The 24174-nt window shown below is 42.6% G+C and overlaps 1 protein-coding gene across 9 annotated transcripts in view; it reads right to left on the bottom strand.

Annotated features, from left to right (window-relative positions):
• STOX2 (storkhead box 2) overlaps positions 1-24174 on the bottom strand; it is a 195795-nt gene that overhangs the window by 27496 nt on the left and 144125 nt on the right. For 2 of the 9 annotated variants that reach the window (XM_086379929.1, XM_086379925.1), the window contains exon 1: positions 6957-7086. The exons of the other annotated variants lie outside the window; for them this stretch is intronic. In XM_086379929.1, the coding sequence (XP_086236055.1) occupies positions 6957-6981 (25 nt within the window). In that variant the 5' untranslated portion in view covers positions 6982-7086. Of the gene's footprint in view, positions 1-6956; positions 7087-24174 lie in introns of those variants that run through there. 9 annotated transcript variants of the gene reach the window in all.

Here is a 24174-nt window from a genome sequence, read left to right as displayed (position 1 = left end):
TCCACAACCTTTGCATATGGTGGGGACGCAGCTAAGAAGGCATGACTTCCACGGCAACTCACATTTGTCCCTTCCCAGATGACACCCACAGCTTTCCAAAAGATACCTACCAGAAAAGCAAACATATATCTATTTCCTTTCATCTTAAAGAACCCATATTCACGCAATTGTACACGAAAAGGAAAGCCATAATTTTTCCAGGTGGATCACATCACAATGAACTACAACCTTGCAAGTACCCTGAAGTTCATCTTCTGTCTTAGCCTTCTTTAAATAATTTCCCCCCACCAAATACTAGCATTCCCTTGGAATTATGCTGTTTTCCTGTTTATTTTTAAATGCTGTTTTCCATTGTAAATGTCAATTCATTCTGTACTTAGGATTCAAAAGTTACATTTGACCCTAACGAAGTTCATGAAACAAAGCAACCTCCTTGTAAATGTAGTTCTGAAACTGTACGAATTTATCATTGGGAAATTGCCAATAAAAAAGGCATTCAGGAGGTACTGTTAAGGACCTAGGCTCTTTTAACAAAATGCAATTATCCACTCTGTGTCTGTTTCCTCTCTGTAAGATAAGGGTTTGGATGACACGATTTCAAAGATTCCTTCAGACTCAAATTCTTTGATTCTCCATCAAGGCAGCAGAATTCTGGCATAAAAGCATAATACAATACTGCTGGCTACCTCTATTTCCATCTTGCCGGAGAAAACGATTTTAATGCCCATCCAACCTGAAAAAGTAGGATTTAATTTTTAAAAATGACAGAAAAATAGATTAGCTCTGAATTTTTCCCTTGTAATAAAGACTTCAGAATTTACTCTTTCCTAATTCAAAGTCGTGCTCCTTAGACCCAAAGGGTGCCTGTTTTTTGTTCTCTGGAGTGCCAACATTAACACTAAAGTTAAAATTATAGATGCCAGTAAAATTACCACACACAGTAGATACCATGACTCATAAAAACAGTCAAACATGCCTTTAAAATGTATGGTGGGTACAGCGATAATACAAGTCTATTCCTTTAACAAGCTGTTCAGAGGATGAAGAATGTTGCCAAGGTTTATCTTCCATACCCCTGGGGCTGAGGAAATCATAAGCTCTCTGAGGTTAAGAGAACAGCTTCTCAGAAGCAGAACATCACACAAATCTTGGTGTTTTACAATTAAGTTTAATTTATTAGCCCTGATTTTATGTATATATGTTGTTTTTGGGTCTTTTAACAGATGTTCTTTTTTTTTTTTTTTAAAGCCATTCTAAAAAAAAACACACACAGCCCCTTCCTATATACCCTCCTGCAGACAGAAATACCCTTTCAGCAGGGCAGAACACATAAGCATCATCAACTTACATGATGCTTCATTTTAAGCAGCTTTCCCTAGAAATCAAATTACGGTACTTGACTTTCAAATGTCTGTATCGGAAATTTAAAAGGAAACTGGCACTGAAAAAGGATCTTTTACCAGTTTACTGCATGTCTGGCTTAATGCCACTGATCTCAGAAATTTAAGGTTGAATATCAATTGCAATCATCAATGGCACTGACAATAAAATTTTTTTTTTAATATTTAGAAACTCTCTAAATTCTTTCGAAAGCTCCCTGGTACTTTATTTCAAGTCTTGGTGTAGTTCTCATAAAAAAGATCTAACTCCTCAGCTATTACTTGAATAACTTGTTTTAATTCAAAAGAGAATGTAAATAAGAAGGTCTCGTTAATATTACTACAGTTAATGGTGTCGATCAGCTATGACTTACTAAGAAACTTCTGCTGCTGCTGCTGCTGCTGCTAAGTCGCTTCAGTCGTGTCCAACTCTGTGCGACCCCACAGATGGCAGCCCACCAGGCTCCCCCGTCCCTGGGATTCTCCAGGCAAGAACACTGGAGTGGGTTGCCATTTCCTTCTCTAATGCATGAAAGTGAAAAGTGAAAGTGAAGTCGCTCAGTCGTGTCCGACTCGTAGCAACCCCATGGACTGCAGCCCACCAGGCTCCTCCATCCATGGGATTTTCCAGGCAAGAGTACTGGAGTGGGGTGCCATTGCCTTCTCTGAAGAAACTTCTAATGAGAGTTACATAAGAGTGGTCACAGTGGCAGACGGCACATGTGCACAAATACAAATGGGTTAGTGTCCACCGTTATCACCTATTTCGCAGTCCATCTAATGCAGAGACGCACCAGGTAGGTCTAACGACAAATCAATTGCTCCACTGGTTTGCAGAAGAAACCTGTTATCTTCCCCAAGCTACAAGCTTTCATTAGTCATATTAGCTAACACTCTCATTACCGAGATTGGACTATTGATAAAAATAAATAAATAAATAAACTGTCTGAGGATAAGCAGAGATGGACAAACCACAAAGGGTGGAGAATCAGATAGGGAAGACAATCGATGGATAGGGAGAAGTGAGAGCTCCCTGGCTCAGGAGCTGTCTTCACCATCAGCAAGGATGATGACTGGCATCTCTGACCACAAAGATCGAACACGTCTAGACCATGCCACTAGTACAATAGATTGTGAGCTGAAAAGTCAGGATGGAAATAAGAGCCCCTGGGCCAATTTATCTGTTTCTGCAACTCACAAAGCTTTGCTAAGAAGTCTCCACATCATAACCCACGTGGTGTGTATATTTAGGCACTACAGAATAAACCTATTGACACGTCAGGCACTCAAATGCTGTCAAGCAAATAGGTACTACATATATAGATGAGGCAAGGTAAGACCCTGCTAGCCACTGAGATTGGGCAAGGAAATGGCAACCCACTCCAGCATTTTTGCCTGGGAAATCCCACGGACAGAGGAGCCTGGAGGGTTATAGTTCCCAGGGTGGCAAAGAGTTGGACATGACTTAGCAACTAAACAACAACAAACCACTGAGATGTTTTCCATCAGCAATCTCGCTCTCCAGTCCCTCATCCAGAGCTAAGGCTGTTTATCTCCAGCAATAAAATCACAGTGAAATACCAGTCCTAGATGACCACAGGTAATAAGAGCTCTCAGATGTCATGCAATTCTGTAAGTGAAAGTCGCTCAGTCGTCCGACTCTTTGCGACCCCATGGACTATAAAGCCCGTGGAATTCTCCAGGCCAGAATACTGGAGTGGGTATTAAGAGCTCTCAGATGTCATGCAATTCTGTAAGTGAAAGTCGCTCAGTCGTCCGACTCTTTGCGACCCCATGGACTATAAAGCCCGTGGAATTCTCCAGGCCAGAATACTGGAGTGGGTAGCCTTTCCCTTCTTCAGGGGATCTTCCCAACCCAGGGATCGAACCCAGGTCTCTCGCATTGCAGGTGGATTCTTTACCAGCTGAGCCACGAGGGAAGCCCAGGAATACTGGAGTGGGTAGCCTATCCCTTTTCCAGCAGATCTTCCCAACCCAGGAATCGAACCCAGGTTTCCTGCATTGCAGGCAGATTCTTTACCAACTGAGCTACCGGGGAAGCCCCAACTCTGTAAGGAACTTGGCTAACCGGAGTCCTGTGTAATATGTGTGTTTTCCTTTTCTTCGTTATAAGCACATCACATAGGACAGCATCTAAATTTCTATTTTAAGCTACTTCTCTTCTGTCTCCATTCCGTATGGGAACCTAGCCTGACAACAGAGACATAGCAGATGCTCCAAAATCCATGGATGCTATTTCTCAACTATAGTTCAATATAAATCAATCTAAAATTTCCAGAGTCACTCTCTTTCATTCTTCCTAAGTTAGAATCACCATAGCTAATTCTCAACCTTTGCAGTCTTTGCTTAATCTGTTTAGGTCCTAACTACACTGTGACCAACTTCTATAAAATACAATCATAATAGAACAATTAAATGCAGTTCAAAAATATATACTGATAATTCCCAAATTAAAATCAAATCATACAGAATGACTGCAACCAGCTCCCCAAGGACTGCACATCTACCACCCCTTCCAACTGTTATTGAAAGAACTATAGACAGGTACAAAGGGACGAGAGATACAAAAAGCCAGACACACACGCACACACACAGAGGAAACTCCCAACACACTGTACCAGAAGTCACTTTTCTTTCAAAAGTATGGCATTACAAGACAGTGGTAGAGGCCACGGACTTTGTTAGCCAAAACTTTAAGTTCAGAGCCCAGTTCTGTTCCTCATTAGCTGTGTCATTTGGAGCAAATTAATTCATTTTTTTTTTGAGTCTCATTGTCTTTTTCCTAAGGTATACACTGTGATGCTCACCTCATAGAGTTATGGAAGGGATTAAATGAGATAATGGATGCTGAGTGCTGACATGGTCCTTGAGACATAACAGATATTTAATAAGTAGTAGTTAGTATTATTGGAGAAGGAAATGGCAACCCACTCCAGTGTTCTTGCCTGGAGAATCCCAGTGACGGGGGAGCCTGGTGAGCTGCTGTCTATGGGGTGGCACAGAGTCAGATAAGACTGAAGTGACTTAGCAGCAGTTAGTATTAAAATGATCATCCCCAAGCCCACCTAAATTTATTCCATTTACTCTTTTACGATGTTTGAATTTCTACTAATAAAAAATAATTTGATCCTTTAAAAAAAGCTTTTAAGAAATAATCTAAGGCATCAGTGGGAAACAGAGAGGGCAGCAGTCGTTCTCACTCTGGCATGAATTAGATTGATCAGATTGCTCTCTTCTTGATTCTTGCCTGTGAGCATGGGCACTGAGTGAATGGAATATTTTGCCTGGGAGGCAGAAAAGTTAAGATATAACCTATTATAACATATAGCATTTAGGATGTATTATTGGGCTGGAAAGGATTGGGAAATATGCATTACACAGGGATTTTGGAAATAGAAAAACATTAAAAGACGGGAAATTGTTTGGACAGAGTCACAGGGATATAGAGAATGTTGGCCTATTTTAAGATTTTTGGCTGGGCCGATCTTTTACCTAAGAAAGGGAAAGGAAACTCAGCACTTCAGTACCCTTATGTGCTGAAGATCAGTGATGCTAGGAGTTAAATAATTTCTAATGGAACCTGGGATGCAAAGAGTCATCACGATCATTTCCTCTAAGGAAAACATCCTATAGAATTCAAAAAAGGGACTGCCATACAAAACATTAGAACTCTTTGCAACCCCATGGACCTTAGCCTGCCAGGCTCCTCTGCCCATGGAATTCTCCACACAAGAACACTGGAGTGGGTTGCCATTTCCTTCTCCAGGGGATCTTCCCGACCCAGGGATCCAACACAGGTCTCCTGCATTACAGGCAGATTCTTTACCATTTGAGCCACCATGGAAGCTTACTCCCTACTTAAGAACAGTTTGTCCAAGAATATTATTCTTCCTATTCAAGTAAATCATAACCAGTGTCCATATTTAAGGGACTCACCTTCACATCTGGTCTTAACAACAACAATCCTTTACCAGCAGTGTAAGCTGCTGTCTGTAAACATACCTCAAAGTAAGAACAATCATCATTTCTAGAGTTACATTTAACTCCTGAGGTCTACCTCAGCATTAACCCATCCCGAAGAAGACTGTTAAAATGCACAAACAGCATTCTCACCCTTTATGACAAATAAATGCTTTTTGAACCATCTCTGTTCTTAATCAACTACTTACTGCCCGCTTTCCATGTGAGGGCAACCGCTAGAGAAATGAATTGTAGAGGAAGGCACAAATATTCATCTTTGCCTTCAGCGGGCTTACAATTTATATGGGGAAACATGATATAAACGTGTAAAAATACAAGCAATTATAATGTGTTCAAATTACTGTTTCAAACATCCTTAGAAGAGATATAAGAAGAAAATACTTGAATGGCTAGCAGATTAACTCCTATAATAGGAACCTGGTCTAATTACATCTATCTATCTAGAGAAGTTAATTCTATAATAGGACTAAGACATGATCTCCTACAATCAGAGAAACCCTTCTGTGGGAGGCAGATTTTGAATAAGGTCTTTAAGGATGAGCAGAATTGATGGGTGTGGGGACACTATATTCTCAATATGGTATGACGTGACCAAACATCCTTTGAAACTGACTCAACATCCTCAACTTTGCTTTGAAGATGCCAAGTATTAGTCACAAGGAAGGTACAACTTCACAATGAAGAAAGGAAACAAGCGTTCTTTCCTTCAGTGAAAGGGTGAACTATGGGGGTGGATATGAGAGCAAAGAGAGTTCAAGGGGCCTGCCCAAGGTAGGGTTTGTACTATTTTGAAATGTTCTAGTTATTATCACAAATTGCACTTATGACTGTCAGAAATATTTTTTACTAGAAAGTGCTAAAACCATCAATTTGATGAGATTCTAAAACCATGCTTCCAGATTTGCCAAGTTTCACTTTGGAGCATGTAATGTCCCTTTGAGAACCAAATTTTATAGTCTCACCATTTGTTGTTGTTGTTGTTTTAAAAAGAGCTTTTGTGTGAAAAGTCCATGGATGTTGTAAGAAAACAGCCCTGTAATCACCTGGATCCTAAAACAGATGATGATGAGATACACTTACTTCCTGAGCCGTTAATAGCAACCTCTGTCTGATGTTAGTGCTGGAAACAGCCCCTGCACATATAAATGAGGCTTTCTGGACTTCAGTGCATCGCATATAGGTTAACAGGCCAAATAACACACGAACGTTATTTAGGGATGACATCAAGAAGAAAAAGTTTGCAAATAATGTTTACTGGAATGCCTCCATCAGAGGGGATGAAAGAGCTATATTACAGCTGATGGGAATGTGGAGCTGTTTAATTATTTCCAATTCACATATCCTACAGTTGACTCTGGTTTCTGATGTGAGGCTGAGATGCATCAGGCTACGGAGGTGGCATCTCGCGGTCACCTCCATGGGGCACCTCTCCTGCCTAAGACTGAGATTGCAGAGGGATTATCACAGCAAGATCACATTTCAGGGGATAGGACACCCTTATCCAAGGGGCTGCAGACATTTGACCGTATTTCTTTGCACACAACCACTCTTGAAAGAAAACGAGGGGAGACCTACCTGGCCCTTTCTGGACTGGCTCCATCCCCCAGGTAGCTTTGGCGCTAAAGCCTGGTGCATGCTAGGGGTTAGCATTCAGGCACAAAAAGGAGCCAGTAACAGAAACGGACGTCCTAGAATCTGGAATAAGAAGAGAGAGTAAACTTTCCAGTCATAATATTCTAAATGAGCATCTCAGAAGGGCTACTGAGGGCCCATGGACCCCACAGGGATCTGGTACTTTACCTGAGTACATCTACTTGAAAAAAGAACTCTCAGCTCTTCTGACAATTCAGGTCTGGAGATACTGGCACAAGTTCAGTTCAAAAGCTTGGCACCAAAAGCACCTTGAAAAGGCTTTATGAATGGACTTTTACCAGTCATGATTTTAGGGGGAAAAAATAATCTTCTTTCCCCTTCTCCCCTCCTGTTCACCCCAACAGCTGGCATCCCAGCCCATGCCCAACCCCGTCCATCACTGGCCCCTGGGGGCCCTGAGCCGACAGCCCACTGCAGTGCCTTGGGAATCGGCAGTGTCTCCTCTGCTGCCTGTCCTCTGCAAAGTGAAGTCACAGGCGTGGATCAGCCAACCTGACTCCTCACTACCCTGCCCAGAATCCTTTGTGAGCCGAAATGAGTCATCACTCCAAGAAAAGCTACAGCCTCCGACTGTCAGTATGGGCTCCTTTGTCTGTGCTGGTGCAGAGACTTTGGGGCTGGGATCGCACCCCCCGCCGCGCCCCCTCGGGGGGCTGGGGGCCGCCAGGGGCACATGGTCCCCTCCAAGGGTGGCCCGGGCCCCCTACCATGCAATGAGCACCAATGCAGATCTTTTCATCATAAAAACAGGAAAAAGGGCAGATGCCTCCGGACTTGGAGAAAACACGCACACATGAACATTGATCTGGCAACGTATACTCACCAGTTCGTAATTATAAATCTGACACATGCGCGCTCTTTTTTTTTGGGGGGGGGGGGTCCTTTTTTTTTTTTTTTTTTTAAGGCTGGCTTTTCATGGCAGAGAAGGACGTGTCTTCCTCCTGTGTGTAACAGGCAGTGCGACCCCGTACCCTGGATCAAAGTTTAGCTGCAGCGAGCTCTTTTGTCATAAATTCCAGTTGCCGGGCAAGTCCTCGCAAGCCCGGGTCGCATCATTCCGGACGCGGCGCCAGCGGCCTTGCAGCAGAGGCGGCCGGGGAGCCGGCGCGGCTTCCGCCGCCAGGAGGGCGGAGTGGGGAATGAGGTCACTGTGTCAAGAGCTCGTTCCCGGCGTGCGGAGCCCCCCGGCTCCCACCACCACCGGAATTGCACGGGGTGGGATGAGTGCATACGATTTCTTTTACAGCGCTGCTCTCTCTGCTTTTTCTCTTTTCCTTTTAAGAATTGCTGTGCCTCAGATCCGGAAGGCGCGCGTACACACACACACACACACACACACACACACACACACACACACGATCCCTTCCAGATCTGTGCCAAAATATACCGTTTTCACTGCACTGTCTGTACCGCACCACACGCGCGGATGAGCCCCACCGCCGAGCCCCTCAGGCACAGGCACGTGTGCACACTGTATTTACACACCCACAGACACACATACACGCGGAAGAACTCATTTAGACAGGACCGTGGAGAAGAATGATTCATCTCTATTTACAAGAAACGACACAGAGATGGCTGGAGACGGAAAGAGGGTGGGAGTGGGGAGGAGAGGAAGAGAGGGGAGGAGAGGAACGCTGACCATCACGTTAAAACCAGAGAAAAATGGAGTCCAAGAGGAACGGAATAATTAAGAGCGACGTGAACGAGGGTGTGTTAATTCCTCCAAACAAAATAATACCCAGGCAGGCACCTCTCACTAGCTCCGCTCAGAAATGATGCTGATAAAGATAAATTATCCCCTACTCGGAAAGGAAGTAGATTTGGGTAGCCAAGGATGCCTGCACCCCAAATTCTCCCCCATCCTCTCCAGTAGCTAACCGACAATAAGGATGAAGCACTGGAGTTGGGAAGTACAAAAATGTCATGCATCTCTCAGTAAGACTATCCCGCAGCTCTGAGTTAGAAAGATCACCAGGCTAAAGCCTCAAGAGCATCACGTCATCTCTTCACTCCTGTGATTTAGCCTGTCTTTAAATTTTCTATTTATTTATTTTTTGGCTCGGCTCCATGGCATGCGGGATCTTAGTTCCCCAACAGGGATGGAACCCACACCCCTGCAGTGGAAGCGCAGAGTCCTAACCACTGGACCACCAGGGAATCACCTAGCCCATCTTCAAGGACCTCTTTCCACAGAGCTCAGCCAGTCCAAGTCATTCACATCCTCTGGTGAAGGCTTTCCCCATCAACTGAGTTCTGTAACCCCACATAGCAGTTCCCATCCTGCTCTCGGAAAACTAAACAGTGTAGAAATCTGTCTGACAACTCATCCAATGGCTACAAATAATAATCCCATCCCTATATTCCAAGCCATCTCCTTGCTCACTGCCCACCGTCTGGGATACCACAGGTAAGTACACACACTCTATGTACATTTATGGATCCACTGGTACTTGTGATCCCAACATGGTTAAACAAAGCTTCTTCAGCTCCTTCTTCCAGCGGATCCCTTGCAAACTCTCTGCCCTCATGGCTCCTGCCTTTGCTCCCACTCGGGCATGTCAATCTCCCTGTAAAACTGTATGAAGACTCAGGTAGACTTTAGCCGTGTCTCCCCGTGGCACCCTCAACTCCCCCACTCTGGACTCTATATACACTTGGTCTGAGACAGTGGTAGGCTTTCGGCTATTGTCATACTGTCAACCCCCAGAGAACTTTTCTACATTATCTGTGATTAAATGAGGTCTCATTGACCCAATTAAAAAAAAAGAAAAGAAAAGAAAACCTCATCAATGATGCTGTAGACATCAGAAATAGTCTGATGGCAATTTTCCCTTCCAGGAGGTATTAATTCCCCTCATTGGACATGTGCCCTGGGCTCTATCCGTGACAATGACTCAGCCTGAAACCCACCACCACCAAGGAGGTCACCTTTACTCAACTGTCTCTGAGCTTGGTTCTGCTGGTGGTCGTTATAAATCCACCAAAATCCATCTAACTCAGCCCATTCCTCTTAGGCACAGTCTGATCATTATAAGGTCCAAAAGTGTCGTGTTAGTCGCTTAGTCGTGTCCGACTCTGTGATCCCAAGGACTGTAGCCCACAAGGCTCCTCAGTCCATGGGATTCTCCAAGCAAGAATACTGCAGTGGGTTGCCATTCCCTTCTCCAGGGGATTTTCCTGACCCAGGGATCAAATCCAGGTCTCCTGAATTTCAGGCAGATTCTCTACTGTCTAAGTCACCAGGGAAGCCCATAAGGCTCAAAGCCATGCCTAATAAATAAACCCTGCACTTAAGAAGGCGATGACGTACTGAGTAAAAGTTAAGATCTAAATGAGATATTGTGACCTCTGGCCATTTAAGAGCATCTTGGGAAGAAGTTCGAGACACTGGACCACCTCTTAACAGCTAAAAACTCAAGTTTCCTCTATGACACAAACAAGGTTGAATAAATGCATAAAGAAAAAAACAACAACAGACGTTCAAAGAAAAGGGACGGAAAATTACAACTAAAAATATATTCAGATTTTCTAATACCAAACATGTATATTTCCATCTCTATGTGGGCCTACTCTGCCCGTGTATAGATATTCATCCAAACTTTACAAGGACCCAATAAGGTAAGTACTGATATTAAAAAAAAAAAAATTTTAGATTGTGAATCTTTATTAATCTTTTTAATAATACTTTCCACCTTTTTTATTGGCAAATAGTTGCTTTACAATGTTGTGTTAGTTTCTGCTGTGCAGCAGAGTGAATCAGCCACACATATACATATATCCCTTTTTTGGGAAGATAAATATTGTTGTTACCGCCATTCTTTAAACTTTATTTTCTAGTGCATTCTTTAAAAAAAATTTTTTTTTGGCCTCATCTTTAGGCATGCGGAATCTAAGTTCCCGAATCAGAGATCAAACCCATGACCCTTGCATTGGAAGCTTGGAGTCTTAACCACTGGACCACCAGGGAAGTCTCTATAATCACCATTTAAAAAAAAAAGATTAATTGCCTTCTTCAAGCTTCCACAACTGATTAAGTGCAGAGACTAGAGCTGAACCTGGGGCAGGAGGCCTTGGAGTCTGCCTCTCAACTATTATAATAACCACTGGAAACAAATTTTTTTTTTAATCCTTAAATTTTTACCTTTAAAGGGAAGCCAGCTCACCTCATCAGCACAGGAGACCAGCAGAGTGAGGCCCCTGGGCTGGGTCCCTTTAGCAGCGGTTGCCTCTGCTCAGTATTCCAGCCCCTGATGGAGTGTGTTCCAGCCTCAGCCGCAGACTATTACCGAATGGCCATGCAAAGGAGTGTAACTGACCTACCAAAACCACAACCACAAGCTCACTCTGTAGTCCTACTAGTAAGAAGATGAGTTTATGATGAACATGCATTCGCCTCAACTCAGAAACAAAGAGTTGAGGCTAATGCGAAGTCAAGGCACTCTGCTGTCTCGTGTGCCAGTCTCTGATGGAGAGACGAATGCGAGTATCGCCTGCAGACATAATTAGTGCTCCTTCTCCTCTGCCTCTTGATCCTTTGAATAACAGCTTCGGTGTTACAGGAATGATTTACAAACATCATATGGAATATCACATAGGTGATTTCCTTGGTGGATGAGGTGTGGGCAGAGGCTTCGCTGGGCATGTGACTGGTTCCTCAGCAGAGGCTTACGTAGCATCACCAGTCCTGACTCATTCAGGATCCTTCAAAAACACTGATGACTAACGGCAGAGCGTGGTCTTATGGCGACTGTACTTGATAAAGCAGAGAGCACCGGATGTTCTCAAATCAAAGACACTTACTGGAGAAGGAAATGGCAACCCACTCCAGTATTCCTGCCAGGAGAAAGAATCCCATGGACAGAGGAGCCTGGTGGGCTACAGTCCATGAGGTCGCAGAGAGTCGGACACAACTGAAGTGACTTAGCATACACACATGTACTGAATATTTACATGGTGCACAAACTTTTTCATGAACAGATGACATGGTCTCCACTCTCAAGAGGCTTCTAGTGCACTCGAGGAGCTAAGATATAAAAAATACCAAGAATACAACAGTGTGTTCCAAAGGGAGGAACAGGAAGCCAATGGGTGGCTCTGAAAATCTGGGAGATCTGTGTCTCTTTTGCTGTCTCTCATATAAGGTCATTGTTACCATCTTTCTAAATTCCATATACATGTGTTAATATACTATACTGGTGTTTTTCTTTCTGACTTACTTCACTCTGTATAGTAGGCTCCAGTTTCATCCACCTCATTAGAACTGATTCAAATGCATTCTTTTTAATAGCTGAGTAATATTCCATTGTGTACATGTACCACAGCTTTCTTATCCATTCCATCTGGACTCTGTGGGAGAAGGCGAGGGTGGGATGATTTGAGAGAAAAGCATTGAAACATGTATATTACCATATGTGAAACAGATTGCCAGTCCAGGTTCAATGCATGAGACAGGGTGCTCAGCACTGGTGCACTGGGATGACCCTGAGGGATGGGACGGGGAAGGAGGTGGGAGGGGGGTTCAGGATGGGGGACACATGTACACCCATGGCTGATTCATGTAATGTATGGCAAAAACACATTACAATATTGTAAAGTAATTAGCCTCCACTTAAATAAATTTTTTATAAAAATCTGGGAGAAAGAACCTGGGCTGACACAGTCAGGAATGGCTTCAAGGGAGGGGCCAGCTCATCCTAGAATCTGGACAACGGGGAAAGGGCTACCATCAGGGAGAACATGAGCTCTGTGAAAAGAAGGGTTTTTGCATGCTCTGTTTTTTTTACAGACACATTCTTTTTCTAAAATTGAAGTTCAGTTGACTTACAGTTTTGTGCCAACCTTTGCTGTACGGCAAAGTGACTCAATTATACACATATAGACATTCTTTTTAAATGTTCTTTTCCATTATGGTTTACCATAGGCTATCGACTAGAGTGCCCTGTGCTATACAGTTGGAGCTTGTTGTTTATCTGTCCTACATATAACAGTTTACATCCGCCAGTTCCACACTCCCAGTCCAAATGCTAGTCTATAGCAATACTATATTAAACCTACCCTCATTCAATGTAATTAACTCAACAGTCATTTATGAAATACAATGTCTCAAACATTTATGAAATACAACGTGTAAGCCTCTCTGCTTGTCACTGAGGTCAGTACAAAGCTGAAGAAGTTACAGATCCTCTCCTCACAGCTTTGCACCAACGTCTGAGCCATTCAAGGCAAAGAGGGACAGAGTACCACGAGAACAAAGAAAGATGGTTATTTCTGATACAGGAGAAAGATGGCAAGGAAGCACAGTGGCCACTGGCCAGTGCTTCAGGAAGGAGGCAGCAGTTAAGGGACTTGCAAGATGGGTAAGGATGGGGGGAGGAAGAGAAAAGTCAAAGATGCCTTTCCAAGGAGTGAAGCAGTGTGCAGGGTGATGACGTGAAGTAGAGCGTCCAGGAGGTTTTGGAGCACAGCCGATGGACTATCTAGCGTGGCTGGCACAGGAAGATTCATGGAGGAGACGGGTAGAGATGAACCTGAACGGTGGGTCAGGCTAGGTAAGACTGTGAAGAACATGAAATTCTAAGTGAAAGTCATTAAAGGTTTATACAGGTGAGTGATGCTACTGATGCTGAAAAGTTTAGGTTACTCTGGCAACAGGGTATGGGATGCGTCCAAAGAGAGAAGATAATTCATTCCTGAAACAAGGGAAGAGCCTGTGATGAGAGGCCAAATAAGATGCAAAGAGGGCTTGGAGGCATACTTCCCTGTTCCACAGAAGGACCTGTCCAAAACAGCCAGTGGGAAACATTAGAACACCGTCAGAAACGCATTGCTAGAAGTACTGTGTACCTAACACCACTTGCCCAGAATCTACCCACCTGTATGTGCTATGGTCTGCTCTACAGTCTGGAGCAGAGTCCAGGGTAAAACAATAGCTCAAGCTGAGAAATAAAGGGAAAAGACAGAACCCTCGAGACAAAATCCTCTGGGCACTGATAAGAGCTCAGACTTTGCTGGTTGGATGAAAGCTGGGGAACAGGCACAAATTAAAATCTCAGCGAAAGTGGTTTCAGAAACAGAATGCTCCAAAGTTTTCAAAGCCTTTATAGCCCTGGGTTTACTAAGTTATGTGCCTTTTTATTAGGGAAGAAGAAACAATTTCAATTAAAGTTGGATTTGATGCAGCACAGTACAGGCAAGGAAACTAAATATTTAAAGAACAAATACACTTGGTATCCCTACAAGTGTTAGCGAGCACCAGTATCCACACAAGGTGAAGAGCGTGGCTAATATACATAACTTACAATTCTCAAACGCCTCTGGATCAGTCACTTCTCATAGGATTCTTTGTCTATTCAGTCACTAAGTCATATCCGATTCTTTGTGACCCCACAGACAGCAGCATGCCAGGCTTCCCTGTCCTTCACTATCTCCTGGAGTTTGCTCAAACTCACAGCCATTGAGTCGGTAATGCCATCCAATCATCTCACCCTCTGCCGCCCTCTTCTCCTTTTGCCTTCAATCTTTCCCAGCATCAGGAACACAGAATAATGGCATTTTCGAGCTGGAGAAGACAGAAAGTCATCTAGTACATAATCATTTGACTACAGGTAACCCTAGAGTTCAAGTGGGGAGGATGACTTGCCCAAGGTCACACAGAGTTGGTAGTAAAGTTAGGATTAGTATCTGGACCACCTGAGCCTCGATGCGGACATCTCTCTCTTATTCCACAACATCCTGTACAATTTATTCAAAGAAAATTAAATTCTAAGGCTTCTCCAGATCACTCTGGATATGACACTATAAATTAAGGAGGCAGATGTGCAATTTTCCATTCTGCACTGTAGGATGGATTGTTTTTCTGCCCGCAGTTCTTCTCATCGATGTCCAAAGAAGGCAAGAAGGAAAAAGATAAGAGTGAGAAAAGATTAAGAAAAAGATAAAGTGAGAAAACCTGAGAGCCCGTGAGTCTTCTGTTTAGAAGACAAGAGTTGAAATATGATGTCTTGACTGGTAAGAAAACTATGGAGAAGCAAGGGGAAAATGAGAAGTTACCCTTCTCAAAATTATGCTTTTTCTTTTATTACAACAGCATTTGGATTTGTAGACTTTTCATTTCTAATGCACCTGAATGCATCTCAGACATTTCTACATCGTATTTTCCATTGTACAGGAGTGATGGGATGCCCAGAAAGGTTTTCAAAACGCAGGAAAAAAATCATTCTGTCTTGAAGTCTCCCTGAAATTCATACAAGCTATGGATTATACTCTCTAATAGACTGCTTTTGTCTAAAAATTATAAAAACTGTTATCCATTGAACACCATTCAACATTACTTCCCCAAATGTACAGGTGAACTGACCCTCTAGGAAGACTGTCCACAATGATGTTGAAGTTGTGGAAACCTTCAGTGAGGGTCCTGGTCCCTGGAGGCAACTATGCCTCCAATTTGAGAAGCAACAACTACACTTGAAAATAACCTGAAAGGCTATCTCCCAATTAGCTTTCAAAGTTATCCTCAGCGTTTCTGTTGCTTTAAAGAGATACCATTATTGAGTCCTAGAGCTCTTTTCACTGGAATTAGTTAGAAGGTCAAAGAGCGGAAAACTGAATTACTTTATCACTGGGTTATTTAATTACGACTGAGTTATCCTTCCTTCTCTGTAAGATGGAATCAGGGGAAAAAATATCAAAGTCGCAAAAGCTGCCATATTTTTTCAAAGGAGACATATCCGCAGAACTAACCTCTGACCTCAAGGTGCTTCCAATTAACTGAGGAATGAAACGTAAACACACATGAAAAGAAGGCATCACCACACTTCCCCACGAAATCCACGAATAGGAGGGGAAAATGACCGAAACCAGGTCCAGATGCCGGGCAAGTGAAGGAACGCCGGCCAAACCTTCCCCTCACGCAGCTGAGCTCCGCATGCTCGGTTATATGCGTATTTCCTATTGGCTCCCATAGGACCCATCAGAAGGGGTGAGCCGCTAAACCAACCCAGGCTTCAGATAACTTGAGTCTTTCCATAGACTGCTTTCCTGATATTTCAGTATGCCCTGCTGCTGCTGCTGCTAAGTCGTGTCCGACTCTGTGCGACCCCAGAGACGGCAGCCCACCAGGCTCCCCCGTCCCTGGGATTCTCCAGGCAAGAACACTGGAGCGGGTTGCCATTTCCTTCTCTAACGCATGAAAGTGAAAAGTGAAAGTGAAGTCACTCAGTCGTGTCTGACTCTGTGTGACCCCATGGACTGCAGCCTACCAGGCTCCTCCGTCCATGGGATTTTCCAGGCAGGAGTACTGGAGTGGGGTGCCATTGCCTTCTCCGTCAGTATGCCCTGGGCTGACTGCTAATGGGTCCTCAATCCCTATTCCTAGAATGAGAACAGGGTTCAGACTGTATATGGAGGAACCCCAACAGTGGTTGAAAATAGTAGTTTCAGCCCTTAAAATGATCAATAGTTTTTGACTGAAAAAAAAAAAAAACAAACATTATTGGGTTCATTATCACAAACTTCTTGTTTCCTCTAACCTCTTTTACTGACCTCAACTCTTAGGGTTATCTCCGTACAGTCTCATAGAAGTTAGATCACACACTTTTATTAATAAAGTGTTTATGTGTGCTCAGTCATGTCCAATTCTTTTGTGACCCCATAGACTGTAGCCCACCAGGCTTCTCTGTCCATGGGATTCTCCAGGCAAGAACACTGGAGTGGGTTGCCATGCCCTCCTCCAGGGGATCTTACTGACCCAGGGATTGAACCAGCCTCTCTTATATCTCCTGCATTGGCAGGCAGGTTCTTTACCACTAACCCACCTTCTTTTTTTTTTTTTTTAAGGAATTTTTTTAGGAATTCCAGCAAAATGCTGAATAGGATATTGCTTTTGTTCCCAGACTTAAGGGGAAAGTATTCTCTTTCTCTATTAAGAATGATTTTAGTGCAGTTTTGTTTTTATCAGGTTAATGTAGTTTCCTGCTATTCTTAGATTAGGTGTTTTTCATCAGGAATGGATACTGAATTTCAACTGCTTTTTCTGAATCAATTGATATTATCCAATAATTTTTCTTCTTTAGTCTGTTAATAGGGTGGATTACACTGATTGATTTTCAAATGTCTTGTATTCCAGGGCTATTCCCAACCTGGTCATGGTTTATCATTTTTATAAACTGCTGGATTCAATTTGCTAATATTTTGTGGAGGATTTTCCCATCTATGTTTATGAGGCACACTGGTCTGCAGTTTTATTATACTATCTTTGTCTAGTTTTGGCATAAAGATAATGCTGGTTTAATAAAATGAGCTATGGAGTTTTGCCTCCTCCTCTATTTTTAGGGAAAGACCATGTAGAATTGGTGGTATTTCCCCATAAATGTCAGGTAGAATTCTTCAATTCTACCTGAACCTGTTTCGGGGTTTTGGTTTCAGGGGGGCGGGTAAAAATTTTAACTATAAATTAAACGTATTTAAAGGATACAGGACTGAAGTTCCCAGGTGGTCCAGTGGTTGGGAAACCACCTGCCAATGCAGGGGACACGGGTTCAATCCCTGGTCTGGGAGGATTCAACAAGCCATGAGGCAGCCAAGCCTGTGCACCGTAACTACGAGCCTACATGCCGTAACTACTGATGCCCGCGCACCTAAAGCCGTGCTCCGAAACAAGAGAAGACCCCACTCGCTGCAGCTAGAGAAAGCCTGCACCCCGCAATGAAGACTAGGCTTAGCCAAGAGTAAACAAACAGTTAAAAGGCTACAGGACCATTCGGGTCATTTATTTCTTCCTGACTGAGTTCTGAAAGGGTATTCTTTCTTTTAGAAAGAACATTTCTTTCCATTTCATCCAGTTGCTAAATTTAAGTGCATAGAGCTGTCTCTAGCAGTTGCTTCTCATACTTTCAATGTCTGTGGGGTCTGCAGCGATATATCCTCTTTCATGCCTCCTATTGACAATGTGTGGCTTATTTGTTTGTTCATCTGGCTAGAAGTTTATCAATTTTATTGCTATTTTTAAAGAACCAGCTTTTGACTTCACTGGTTTTCTCCATTAGTTTTGTTTTCCAGTTCATTGATATCTACTCTTTATTTATGTCTTTCCTTCTGCTTGCTTTAGATTCACTTTGCTCTTCTTTTTCTAGTTCCTTTAGCGAAAGCTTAGATTGTTCATTATAGCTCTTCTTTTCTTTTTGAACACAAGCATTTAGTCTTTTTATTTCCTGCTGAGCCCTGCTTTGTGTGCTTCACAGGAATTGTGATATATTTTTATTTTTGTTCACCTCAAAACACCTTCTATTTTCCCTGAGACTTCCTCTCTGGCCTACAGATTACTTCAAAGTACATGGTTTAATTTCCTAGTATTGGGATACTTATCAGTTATCTTTCTGTTATAGATTTCTTGTTGAATTCCATTATGATAAAATAACATACTTTGAATTATTTAAATTCTTTTAACTTCTCTTAGGTTTCCTTTTATGTCTCAGGATATCAGCTATCTTTGTGAATGCTCTCTGAGGATTTGAAAGGAATGTATATTTTGCTATTTTGAGGAAGAACACCTTATAAATGTCAGGTAGGTCTTAGTTGCCTAATGGTATTGTTCAATTTTTCTATATCCTTCCTGCTTTTCTATTTACTTGTCCAATCAATTACTGAGAGAATGGCTGAATTCCCAACTATAACCATCCATTTCTCCTTTCAGTTTTATTTTGTCCCATTTACCCCGAATCTCTGTTGTTAGGTCTATACACATGTAATGTACTCTTTAAAAAAAAAAAAATTACTTTGATGAGAACACTTAACATGAAATCATTCTCTTAACAGATTTAAAGGGAACGATAGTGTACGATACAGTATTGTTTTCTATAGGCACAAAGTCGTACATGAAGTCTCTAGCATTTACTCATCCTGCGTTACTGAAATTTCACACCCCCATTTCCCCATTCCTCGAGCCCCTGGCAACCACCGCTCTATTGCCTGCCTTCACAACTTTGACTATTGTCTTTTATTTTTATTAATTTATGTGTTTTTGACTGAAATGGGCCTTCACTGCTGCACAGGGGCGTTCTCTAGCTGCGGTGAGCCGGGGCTCCTGTCCACTTACAGTGTGCAGGCTTCTCGTCACAGTGGCTTCTCCTGTGGAGAGTGGGCATTCAAGCTTCAGCAGCTGCCACGCATGGGCTCAGTAGTTGTGGCACACGGGCTTAGTTCCCCCAGAGCATAAGGGATCTTCCCAGACCAGGAATCAAACCGGTGTCCCCTGCATTACCAGGCAGATTCTTAACCACTGGCCTACCAGGGAAGGCCCAGACTTTGACTATTTTAAGTAATTTATGTAAGTGAAATCCTGCAGTATTCATCCTTCTGTGACTGGCTTATTTCACTTAGCATAATGTCCTTCTGGTTCATCTATGTTGTTGCATATTGCACAATTTCTTTCTTATTTAAATAAGGCTGAATAATATTCCATTGTATGTAAGTACCACATTTTCTTTATCCACTCATCTGCTGATGGACACTTCGATTGTTCCATATATCTTGCCTGCTGTGAATAATGTTGCAAGGAACACGGGAGTGCCAATATCTTTTCAAGATTCTGCTTTAAGTTCCTTTGGATAAAAACTCAGAAGTGGGATTTTTGGCTCATACGGTAGTTCTGTTTTTAATTTTTTGAGGAAAATTCACACTGTTTTCCATAGCAGCTGCATCATCTTACATTCCCACCAACAGTGTACAAGATTTGCAACTTCTCCAATCCTTGCCAATGTTTTTGCTTTTCTGAAAATAGCTATCCCAACAGGTATGAGGTGATATCTTATTGTGGTTTTTACTTGGATTTTCTGATGACCAGTGATGTTGAGCATCTGTCCATATACCTGTGGGCTATTTGTATATTTTCTTTGGAGAAATGTCTATTCAAGCCTTCAGTTGTTCAGTACTACTTGTTTCTTTGTCTATTAAATTATAGGAGTTCCTCACATATTTTGGAAATTAACTCCTTATCACACATGTATGTGGTTTACAAATATTTCCTCCTGTTCTGTGGGTTGCCTGCCTTTTAATTTAGTTGATTGTTTCTTTCGCTGTGCAGAGCTTTTTAGTTTCAGTATAGTCCTACTTGTTTAACTTCGCTTTTGTTGTCTGTGCACTGGGTATAATTTCTAACCATAATCACTGAAATCATTCAATGACAATCACTGCCTAAGACCAACATCATAAAGCTTTGCCTTTGTTTTTCCTCTAAGAGTTTTGTAGCTTCAGATCTTACATTTAAACCTTTATTCCAGTTTGAATTGATGTTTGTATATGGTATATGAGGAACATATACTTTTTAATGGCATATTGGTGAATTTATCCATTCATTTTTTTGCAATGTTCTTTATGTGTGGTAATTTTCCTTGCTCTAAAGTCTACTTTTTCTGACATTGATAGGTTCACTCCAGCTTTCTTTCTTTCAACTAACCTGGATTAATCTGATTAATCCATTCCATGTAATATTCACTTCTATTTATTTATTGTATTTTTATTAATATTTTCATGGTATATCTTTTAACCTTTTAACCTATTCATGTCATTATATTTAAAATATATTCCATTCAGTTCAGTCGCTCAGTCATGTCCAACTCTTTGCGACCCCAGGGACTGCAACATGCCAGGCTTCCCTGTCCACTACCAATTCCTGGAGCCTACTCAAACTCATGTCCATCGAGTCGGTGATGCCATCCAACCATCTCATCCTCTGTCATCCCCTTTTCCTCCCGCCTTCAATCTTTCCCAGCATCAGGGTCTTTTCCAATGAGTCAGTTACTTGTAGGCAAAGTAGCCTTTGGTCATTTTTTTAAAAACCCATTCTAACAATTTCTGCTATTTATTTGGTAGTTTATACTATTTATATTTGATGCAGTGAACGTTTTTAATAATGTTTATTAATAGTTAAATAATCATGTAACTATTCTACCTGTTGAGCTTTTACTATATTTCTTTGTATAATATTTTTATTTATTGTTTTACACTTTTTCCGTTGTTGTTATCCAGTCAATAAGTCACGTCTGACTCTTTGTGATCTCACGGACTGTGTAACCTGTTTATGGAATTCTCCAGGCAAGAATACTGGAGTGGGTTGCCATTCCCTTCTCCAGGAGAATCTTCCCAACCCAGGGATTGAACCTGGGTCTCCTGCACTGCAGGCAGATTCTTTACAGTCTGAGCCACCAGGAAAGCCCCAGAGAATCCCATGGACAGTATGAAAAGGCAAAAAGCTTTCCATACACATACTTAACTTCAAAATCTACTTAGATTTAATATTTTACCACTTCAGGTGACCAACCTTACCACCACACTGGTTTCTTTACCCTTCTCTCTTTATATGTCATAGTTGCCATATGTATTACGTCTATACATAGTGAAAACTCCATCAGTACCTGTATCTGTTTTCCATCATCATATATATTTTAAAGAACTTAAGACTGGTTATAACTACATTTACCCAAATATTTGCCATTATTGCTTTTCTGTCATTCCTGATGTTTCAAGTTTTCCTCTGGTATTTTTTTTTTCTTGGCCATGAGGCATGTGGGATCTTAAGCTCCCCAACCAGGGATCAAAGCCACACCCTCTGCATTGGAAGACAAAGTCTTAAACACTGGACCACCAGGGAAGTCCCTCCCTCTGGTATTATTTCCTGTCCTTCACCATTTCATTCAGACCAGGTCTTCTGGAAGTGAATGCTTTGGTTTTCTTTTAACTGAACATGTCATTACTTTACCTTCATATCTGAAGGATATCACTGGGTATTTTCAAAATAATAGTCCACTTCATTCTGGGCTTTGTGGTTTCAAATGAAAAATCTCCAGTCTTTTCTCCTTGTTGTTCTAGTACGTGTTGTTTTTCTCTAAATGCTTTCGTTTTTCTTTTTTTAGTTTTTAGCAGTTTACAATATATCTGAACATAGGTTTCTTTCCATTTATCCTGTTTAGGATGTTAGCCTTCTTGAATCTGAAAGTTTATGTCTTTAGCAAATTTAAAAACGTTTGGTCACTATTTCTTCAAACTTTTTTTTTCCCCCAAATCACACCAGAACTTTGATGACACAAAAATTTCAGCCTCAAAAAGGTACCATTTCAGCTCATCTATCGGCCAACGTACCAAATAGCTCCCCCTACCCACCTCCGTGAGAACAGCAGACAGACATGTCAACTAGAACGGACTTCCTTTTTGGTGGGCCTGGCCTCTTTGGCACAATATTTGCTTTAGACTCACTAACGAGCAAGCTGAAGTGATGGACGTGGGTGCCGTGCTCTGGTTCGCCAAGTCCACGCTCTGGCACAAGGACTAATGAGCTTGGTCTTCCGTGTCAGAGGGACCGGGAGAAACGAGACGTGGATGCTGTCCACAAAGCAGATCATTAGCATCAGATGCAATTATTGCCCTGCTTCCGCCCCGCTCCCCCCGATCCCTCTCTTTCATCTCTAGCACACAGAGAGGAGTAGTGGGTTCTTCAAAGACCCCGCACTCAGCCCTGGTAGAGGCCACGCAGCTGAGACGGGAGAGAGGTGTGGCCTGAGGTTTTCACTCAAGTATGTCCAGTCCTCCTACTGCTACTTCAAACTCTTGGTATCTGGGGGCTTCCTAGGTGGCGCTAGTGATAAAGAACCCACCTGCCAATACAGGAGACACAAGAGATGCAGGTTCGATCCCTGGGTCGGGAAGATTCCCCTGGAGGAGGGCGTGGCAATCCACGCCAGTATTCTTGCCTCGAGAATCTTATGGACAGAGGAGCCTGAGAGGCTACAGTCCATGGGGGTGCCAAGAGTCGAATACGACTGAAGTGACTTAGCACGCTTGGCTTTTGGGGTCCCCAGAAGCGTGCCACTCCAACTGGTTCCTATCTGAGCCTGAGAAGCTTCTGCCCTCTATCAACTCAAAAAATTGCACCAAAAATAAAACTCTCAGACATGACCTCTCAACAATTATACTCCCAGCCATAAATAACTTGACCCTCAAACTCTAATGTTCTCCTCCCAGGGGGATACCATGCAATGGCTCCATTAGAAAGAGCTCTATGACCCAGAGGAGTGGGTTGGGGGTGGGTGGGAGAGAGGCTTAAGAGGAAAGGTATTTATGTGTGGTGGTGGTGGTTTAGTCTCTAAGTTGTGTCCAACTCTTATGACCCCACAGACTGTAGCCCACAAGGTTCCTCTGTCCATGGGATTCTCCAGGTAAGAATACTGGAGTGGTTGCCATTTTCTTCTCCAGAGGATCTTCCCGACCCAGGAATCGAACTGGGGTCTCCTGCATGGCAGGCGGATTCTTTACATAATGAGCTATCAGGGAAGCCCATTAATCTATATTTTATTGAGAGTCCATAGGTACCAAGCATTATCAAGGAGGCTTTACATATATATCCCTTTTCATTTATCTGTCACAAGCATCTTTTGAAATAAATCCTATTATCTCCAAGTTATGCATGAAATCTAGGAGAGCTGGGTAACCCCTAGGGACCCAGTCAATAAACAGCTTTAATGACAGTCATAATAACTATGATACTGATACAGTTATATCAACAGAAAGGGAAAGGTTTTAAGCAAAATTCGACAAAGGAACAATCTGCTTCTTTTAATAGCTCTCAGAAGTACTTAGCAGACTAAGTCACAATTTCCACATATCCTAGGTCATCCCCTCTAATGATAAACTTATGTGCTCACGTTGAAGATGGCCAACGACTATTTTTAATTCTGTGTTTCAATGTTAGTGTTTAGCGTCTTCCATCCTCCACAGCCATCTGTAATCCTTTTATTTCATGAACCGAACTGTGTGGTTTGGCTTGAGCACACAACCTCTGCTGAGCACAGCTTCTAGAGAGACAGGGTTCCTGCAAGGGGTGCAGCATGATGAAACGGTGAGGTCGCCGATGGACTCACGAGACCCATCAGTCTGTCAGTCAAACGCAGAAGAGCTGACTTAGATGACGGTGGTTCGTTCCAGCTTTGGCTTTGCAGTTCCAAACAGTGGACTTATCAATTTCTTTGGGGGAAACCAGTCATGTGTAAATCATTAAAGGGAAATCTGGACTCTAAATTCATGTCTAGGGTCTGAGTTTCCTTTGGCTGCTTCTAGAAAGGAGGGCTCGCCAGGGCGCCAACCTTCATCC

The sequence above is a fragment of the Bos grunniens genome, chromosome 27 (assembly GCF_055505025.1).
Source record: "Bos grunniens cultivar Pamir isolate PY7600 chromosome 27, Bosgru_T2T1.0, whole genome shotgun sequence".
NCBI lineage: Eukaryota > Metazoa > Chordata > Mammalia > Artiodactyla > Bovidae > Bos > Bos grunniens.
This window is presented reverse-complemented; position numbering and strand designations above follow the sequence as displayed.